At 46.4% G+C, this 7955-nt stretch overlaps 1 protein-coding gene across 1 annotated transcript; it reads left to right on the top strand.

The window, feature by feature from the left end:
* The first annotated feature begins 546 nt into the window (after window positions 1-546).
* Window positions 547-4452, top strand: LOC114099372 (patr class I histocompatibility antigen, A-2 alpha chain-like). The gene is made up of 6 exons (XM_071613503.1): window positions 547-625; window positions 899-1165; window positions 1392-1667; window positions 2278-2553; window positions 2680-2794; window positions 3636-4452. The coding sequence occupies exons 1-6, from the start codon at window positions 553-555 to the stop codon at window positions 3670-3672; spliced, it is 1044 nt and encodes a 347-aa protein (XP_071469604.1). The 5' UTR covers window positions 547-552; the 3' UTR covers window positions 3673-4452.
* The last annotated feature ends 3503 nt before the right edge of the window (window positions 4453-7955 follow it).

Genomic DNA, 7955 nt, shown 5'->3' with positions numbered 1-7955 from the left:
TTTTTCATGCAATTAGTTAAGTAACATGCAATTAGTTATTAACATTCAGGAGAAATAAAAATATCTGAAAAATGGCATTAACTTCTAATATGGCAAATATTGATAGACATAACCCACATAAATCTACCTACCTCTGGAGTGCACACTACTTTCTAAGAGCATAAAAAGATCCTGAAACCAAAATGTTTGAGAACTGCTGATTTTACACCCTGAGTCAGAAATCAAGGGATGGTGAGACAAAGAATGATTAGTAAGGAGGAGTGTTCAGGGCAAACTCCCAGCCCTGGGCGTGGCTCTCAGGGTCTAGAGCTGTGCCTGGGGTGTGGACAGGGAGCGCTGAGGATTCCCTGTCTTCTCTGAGTTTCACTTTTTCTCCTTCCAACCTGGTCCAGGTCCTTCTGCCTGGACACTCCTGACTGGTCCACAGTTCTCACTCCCATGTCGTCTTCTCCTAAAGAAGCCAATCTTTGTCACTGCGGTTTGAATTTTAAAGTCCACAGCGACCTCCCCCCGCCCCCACTCCAAGTCGCAGAATCTCCACAGAGCTGCAGGATGAGGGTGCTGGCGCCCCTAATGCTGCTCCTCCTGCTCTTGGGGGCCTTGGCCCTGAGGGACACTTGGGCGGGTGAGCACAGGATTGAGAGGGAAATAGCCTCCAGGTGGGAGGAGCGAGGGGACCATCCAGTGAGCACTAAGGACCTGGGGAAGGTGCGTCCCCGCCGCCCCCAGCCCAGACCCTCCCCAGCACGGCGCGGTCCTTCCCTTCCCTCCACTCCCGCCCCTACGTCCTGCCCTTCTGCTCCCACCGCCCCCTTAGCGTCTCTGGAGCCCGCTCTTCTCCTCCTGGGGTAGTCAACCTGGGACCTGGTTGGGTGGTCTCAGTGGCTCCCTTCCCCAGGCTCCCACTCCCTGAGGTATTTCGACACCTCCGTGTCCCGGCCGGGCGGAGAGCCCCGCTTCATCTCCGTGGGCTACGTGGACGACACGCAGTTCGTGCGCTTCGACAGCGACGCCAAGAGTCTGAGGATGGAGCCGCGGGCGTCCTGGATGGAGAAGATGGGGCCAGAGTATTGGGAACGGGAGACACAGACCTCCAAGTGCAACTTACAGAGTCACCAAGTGAGCCTCAACACCCTGCGTGGCTACTACAACCAGAGCGCAGGCGGTGAGTGACCCCGGCCCCTGTAAGAGGTCGCGACCCCTCATGTCCCTCACAGACGATCCCGAGTCGTCAGGATTTCCAGGCCGAGTTTTACCCCAAGGCTGAGGGACTCGCGGGGACCCTCTACCCAAAAAGCGCCCTTGGGCACTGTGACCGGTTTCGTTTTCAGTTTAGGAAAAAACCCTCGGGGTGGGCGGGGATAGACCATGGCTGACAGGGCCGGGGACAGGCTCTCACACCTTCCAGAGGATGTATGGCTGCGACATGGGGACAGATGGGCGCCTCCTCCGCGGGTACCTTCAGGACGCCTATGATGGCGCGGATTACATCGCCCTGAATGAAGACCTGAGCTCCTGGACCACCGCAGATGCGGTGGCTGAGATCACCAAGAGGAAGTGGGAGGCAGCTGGTGACGCAGAGAGCTTCAGGGCCTACTTGGAAGAAGATTGCTGGAAGTATCTTGCAGGCTACCTGGAGAAAGGGAAGGAGTCGCTGCTGCGCACAGGTATGAGCAGCTGCTGAACACCTGCCCCATCTCCTGTAGATCTCTCTAGCAGTTCCCAGGAGGAGGGGAGGAGAATGGTGCCCACTGTAGAGCATCACCCTGCTCATAGTCCAGAGGGGAGGGTGTGAGCCTGGATTCCCAAGTTCTGTACTAGAGAGGAACTGAAGGCTGCTTTCTCTGAGGACAAGGAAGGGATCTGGTCGCTCTCTCCCTGGCTGGTGGGAAAGGCAATAAATACCTGACCACAGGTTCCCATCAGCAGTCTTGGCATCAAGGATAGACTGTCAGGTTCATTCCAGCCTAACATCCTTGGAGGTCTGACTCCAGCTTTTCCACATGTCCCAACCTCTATCAAGACCAGAATCTGAAGTCTCTGTCAGGGACCTGAAGACTCTTCCACTGGGTTATCTCAATCTGATTCTAGAACTTTCCAAGGAATAGATTGTGCTGAAGCCTGCATCCTGGCTTGTGTCTAGATTTTGTGCTCTCTTGCCCACGTGAATCATGTTGTCTATCACTCAGGATGGTCATGTGATAGTCATGTGAGCACTGCTTCAGTGGCCCAAGAGGAAATGCCAAAATGTCGGAATTTCCCTGTTCTTTCCCTCAGACCCCCCGAAGACACATGTGACTCACCACCCTATCCCTGAAGGAGATGTCACTCTGAGATGCTGGGCCCTGGGCTTCTACCCTAAGGAGATCACCCTGACTTGGCATCGGGATGGAGAGGACCAAACCCAAGACGTGGAACTTGTGGAGACCAGGCCTGCAGGGGATGGAAACTTCCAGAAATGGGCCGCTATAGTGGTGCCTGCTGGGGAGGAGCAGAGATACACCTGCCATGTGCATCATGAGGGGCTGCCTGAGCCCCTCACCCTGAGATGGGGTAAGGAGGGATGAGGGCCCAGAGCCTGTTGTCAGGAAAACAGGAGGCTTTCTGGAGACCCTCAGCAGGGTAGGGACTGAGAGCTGGGGATCAGGTCCCCTCATCTAACTTCCCTTCCCCTCCAAGAGCCACCTCCTCAGCCCACCATCCCCATCTTGGGAATTGTTGCCGGTGTGATTCTCCTTGGAGCTGCTGTCACTGGAGCTGTGGTCGCTTTTGTCTTGTGGAAGAAGAAAAACTGGTAGGAAAAGGCAGGGTCTGAAATTTTGTCCCACTGGTGGCTTGAAGTACCTGGTAGAAGTGTGTTTTAGCCCATGTCCTACATGGGCTACAAAAAGCCAGTTCACTAGGGTGAATTGGGCTGGCACGACAAGACACACAAACATTTAGACTTTTGGGGGGCCTTTCAGAATGGTTCTTCTGTCTCAACTGCAAAGCTAACACAAGTAAGGGCAAGAGAAAAGCAAGGGAGGCAGGCAACAGAGAAGGAGCATGCCCCAAACCTTGGTTTTTATTGGGGGAGGGTGTTCAGAAGAACATTTCATCCAAATAAGGCAGAAAGGGTAGTGTTAAAGGAGAACAGGGTAACATCCACTCCCAGAGCTGCAGTCCCCAGGCTAGCAAAGGTGAGGTCCACCAGCTTTTGTGCGCAACAGAAGCCAGTTCCACACCTCCATCCCTCAAGGCTAAGGTGTTGTGCTCAGTTCCTACGTGGCAGTTCCTGATAATGTTCCCTGCCTTGTTAATGGGAAGTAATATCTATATGTGTCCTTATCCAACATGGTATCCCATTTACTCTCTGTAAATTGCACAGAAATTAAAGGACAAATATATCCTTGTTTTTTGTGGTGATAGGGGCCTGATTCCCAGCATTTAGAGGCCAGAGGGGAATTTTCCTGGTGAAGACAGAACTCCAGGAAAGTAACTATCTTCATCCTTACCTATCTATTTTCTTCTTGTCTCCTGATCCTTTCCTACATCTACAGTCACAGTTCTGGAGACTTCCCCAGTGTCCAGGACTAGGGGGCACCTCTCAGACCTGTTTCCAAGCTGCTCTCTCACAGGCGGCTTTCTTCCCACAGGTGTACAACCAGACACCTATGCTCCAGCTGCCTGTAAGTATGAAGAACACTGATCTCCGAGACACCTGGGTGACTGTAGTGGAAAGCCATGGGGGAGCTGATCCACCCATAATTCATCCATTAGCCACGTCTCCTGTGGACTCTGACCAGGTTCTGTTTTTGCTCTGCTCAGGTAATGACAGTTCCCAGGGCTCTGATGTGTCTCTCACTGGTTAAAAAGGTGAGACCCTGGAGGGCCTTGAGGGAGAAGAGTTGAGGTATGGGGAGACTCTGAGTTACAGGGACTGTCCCAGCAATTTCTGACATTTTAAGTGTTTAATGGGTTGTCCAGAGTGTCTTCATTACAATGACTTATCTGAATTTGTTCATAATACTTTCTTTTACAGTATTTTCTTTCAACTGAGTAATACAGGATTTCTTCAGTTCTCTTCCTGCTCCCTGCTGCAGTTTCAAGAGGTCCCAACTTCTCTTTGTGCAGCTGGCAATTAACTGTGTCTATGTGTCTGTGTTCCTGTCATCAGATTATAAGGAAATGGAGACAGGCACACATCTTTGATCACCAAGACCCCTCCCTACACTGTCCTGTTCTCTTCCTCAATTAACTTTCCTATGAAGCAAATATGGGACTGGGATGTCTTCATTCCTGGTAGCTTTATGTTGCCCTGGGCTGTAGCTTTTTCCTTGCCTTTTGGAAAAGAGAATGTGTATATTGATTTGTATTTTACATTTGTGCCATGAATTATGGTTGTGGGTTAATTACATGAAAAGAGGATTCCTCAAATTTCTGAGAGAAAATAAAACCCCAAACCTTCCAGAATCCACGTTTGCTGTGCTGACTCTACCTCTGGTGGGGACAGGAGAAAGATGAAAGGAGCTGAAGGTGGACAGAGCAGCACCCAATCTGTGATAGTCCATCGTAGGTTTGATGTGGTCACTCCTCAGCTGGATCATCTTCCCTGGTCCTTAGACCCATCCATTCAACTGAACCTCATCCCACCAGGACCTGTGATGACAGGGGCTCAGGCATCACCAGGGCAGGTCCTGTTTCCAGGACCATGGGCAGGGAGGGCATCACATTGAGTGGGTTAACGTAGGCTGAGACCTGAGGCTGACCTTGTGCTCCCATCTTTTTTTGTTTCTCAGTTTCTATGGAGAATTATCCCTATTCTTATTATTAAGTATGAGTTCTGGTCTCATTCTTCTTTGGGTGTCTCTCTTTGAGAGCAGCAGAAATCCTTTCTCCTGTGATTTTCCCACAAAACCCAGGGCAGTTTTCTGGATTATATTTTCCATCATTTCTGCAGTATTTTTAAAGGGACCAGATATGAGAGTCCCAGAGAAGAAGGATCTTATGATTTCTCATCCTAGATAAATTCCTCTTAGGTTTTCATTTTCTCCATCCAGCAGTTTCACTGTCCTTAACAAGATTAATTCTAGAACTTGCTCCAAAAATATGCAAAAAGCAGTATATATCTGTCCATGGTGGTTTTATCATGTCATGGGAAATTAAGGTTGGTCTTTTGTTTTACAATAAAACAAAAATCCATATCACCACATTAACAGAATGATGGTGAAAATCATAAGTTCATTCCAAAGGATGTAGGAAAAGCATTTTTTTAATTCAATATAATGTCAAGTTAAAATCTCTAGGGCTCTGAGTATTGAAAAGAACATTCTCAACAAGATTAGGGAAAGTAAAAAAATTCTACCATTAGAATTTGTTTCAGTGATAAAAGGCTCAACACTTTCTTTTTGGGATCAGCAACTGTGGGAGGCCATCCTTGCACGTGATTTGAGTTACCTCCCTGGCTGGGTGAGAGGCACTTAAACACAGCTGTGTCTGAGCCATTCCCCACCCTTGCCCAGGTCTGAGTGTTTGTCCGTACAGAGGCATGCCTGGCCACTGACCTGAAGACCCAATCATCGTCCTTGACCTTGGGATGCTGCCCCCCTTAACCTTCATTGGATGGGATTTTCCCTTGAATTTTTTGTTCCCCAATAAAAGCTCATTCCCTGGTGCTCTCCTTCTCTTGCTAGTCTCTTCTGTAAACCTTTCCACTGCCACCCACTGCAGTAGGTGGCTGGAGGCAGGAGCTAGGAGAAGCCATCTGGGAGCTCTGTTAAAGGTAATGAGAGTCTGTCTCTTTAATGTAAAACTCACTAGCAATTTCTTATGAACTGAAACTTCTTTCATGAAGCTTGCACTCCTGTGGCAAGCAACAAAGTTAAAGTGTTGGATCTCAGCATTTTTTATGTAACTTAATTCTGGATCACAGCCAGCACAACATCACAAAGGCACAAAGGAGCCCCTGGTATACAGCTATGTTTAAATATGCTAGGCAAATGCTGGAGGTTTCTTGATTAGAACTCAGTTTTAGTTCTCTTCCCAGAATAGTTTGATTTCTTGGTTCTACACAGTGAGATCTGTTTTGCACTCTTGGTGATCCACTATTTTTATCTCAATGAAATGCAGTCTGTGTTTGCAATTCCATAAGTTCTTCACTGCTTCTTGCTCAGAGAACTAGAGGGCTCTATAAGTATCTTTGAATTTTGCACTGTCTCTGTCCCTTACATTGAAGTTCTGTTTCTCCTAATCAAGTTTCTCCTAAAAAGCCTCTTCAAAGTCCTTTAAGGTATACCCATTGCCCTGTTCCAATGCTACTCTCCGTCCTTTAAAGTTTTTGTTTTTGTTTCTGGTTTTTTTTGTTTGTTTGTTTTTTTGGTTTTTTTTTAATGATGGGACCACAGTTGCTTGGAAATGTCTGTTGTAGATACTTATTGCTTGAAAAAATCATAACAAAATATTTTTTCAGCCTTTAAAAAAGAGAAAAATTTTAATTTGCAATAACTGGATGATTCAGGAGGACATTATACTAAATGAAATAAGCCAGGTACAGAAGGAAAACCCCACAACTAGGCACATAGGGGTTCTTTCTCCCCCTCCCTCCAATGCTTTTAGAATGAGCATTGGCCTAGCAAAATCTACCATGGTCACATGTGCCCCATCCTCAGAGACCAAGAGCTTTGGGTGAGCAGTGACCAGATCCAGGATCACTTCTCCTACTGAAGAGAAACCAAGGACACGAGCTCTGTAGTAATCTGTTACCCACTTTTCTCCTCCATGTGATAGGAAAATTCCTATGATTATTAACAAACACTATATAAACAACTTAAATTCTCACAGCATCCTGCACTATACAAAGAACACATTTAAATGCTGAAGGCCACTGTGAGCCACAAGAAGGCAAAGTCAGGAGAGAAAGCTGAGCCTAGGAAGATGAGGGGGTTTGTGTTGGGTCATAGCTACCTTAGATATAAGAACAGCTCTAAGGTGACCAGTGGAGGGTGCCCTGACTTTTCCTGTTTCCTTCATTTTCCACTTGAGGAAAGAGGGCTGTTTCTGTATTTTTATCCTTTAATTTCCCTCATTCAGTTTCTGTGCCTGCAGCTGCAGAAGCCATTACTGCCTGATGTGGATACCTCCCCCAACAGCTCACAAAACCCTGGCATCTTAGGTCTCTCTCCCAGTCATGACCATGTCCTGTGAAATACACACAACAGTTTAAAAAAGTCACATGTCTGAATAATTATTGACTTTACCAGAGTATCTAATTTTTATGTTTGTGCTATTTTAACCACAGTCACTTTTTAACCAAGTGAACATTCAGTACAACAGTCAGCGTCATCCCCATTGTACAGAAGGTGAAGCAGAGACACGAAGGGCTCAGAAACTTTCCCAGGGTCTCACAACCCACAAATGATGGAGCCAAGATCCAAAACCAAGCAGTCAAACTCTAGAATTCCCATAGTGAGCCAGGATCCTGAGCTGTCATCAATAATTGGTATAATTCACCAGTAAAGTCATTTGGAGAAGGGTTTTCTTTGTAGGTATTTTTATAAAATATATTATTACTAATTCAGTGTCTTCACTTGTTCTAGTTATATTCAGAATGTCTATTTCTTCTTAAGTCAACATTATTAGTTTCTTGTCTATCTACCATTTGTCCATTTTATGTATGCACTCTAATTTTTTGGCACCCAATTTTTCACAGCAGAGTTCAAATTGTTTTTATTTTTGCAAAGTAAGTAATATTGCATCCTCTCTCTTTTCTGTTCCTAATTCTTTTATTATTCTTTTATTTAGTGTATCCAGCTAACAATTTGTCAATTTTTGTTCATCTTTTCAAAGTATTCTTTTTGGTTCCATTGATAGCTTCTCTGTTCTTTATTATTTTCTACTATTTCTTGCTATTATATTCTGCTATTTCTTCACTGTTTTGTTTTCTATACCTGTTTGGGGTTTAGTTTGCTCTTCCTTTT

The sequence above is a fragment of the Marmota flaviventris genome, chromosome 6 (assembly GCF_047511675.1).
Source record: "Marmota flaviventris isolate mMarFla1 chromosome 6, mMarFla1.hap1, whole genome shotgun sequence".
NCBI lineage: Eukaryota > Metazoa > Chordata > Mammalia > Rodentia > Sciuridae > Marmota > Marmota flaviventris.
This window is presented reverse-complemented; position numbering and strand designations above follow the sequence as displayed.

Excerpts from the sequence above, each read along its gene's own strand:
- LOC114099372 (XM_071613503.1), top strand. The coding sequence starts at position 553 with ATGAGGGTGCTGGCGCCCCTAATGCTGCTCCTCCTGCTCTTGGGGGCC. Across the intron at positions 626-898 it reads CCTGAGGGACACTTGGGCGG|GCTCCCACTCCCTGAGGTAT; the intron begins GTGAGCACAGGA and ends TCCCTTCCCCAG. Across the intron at positions 2,554-2,679 it reads GCCCCTCACCCTGAGATGGG|AGCCACCTCCTCAGCCCACC; the intron begins GTAAGGAGGGAT and ends TTCCCCTCCAAG.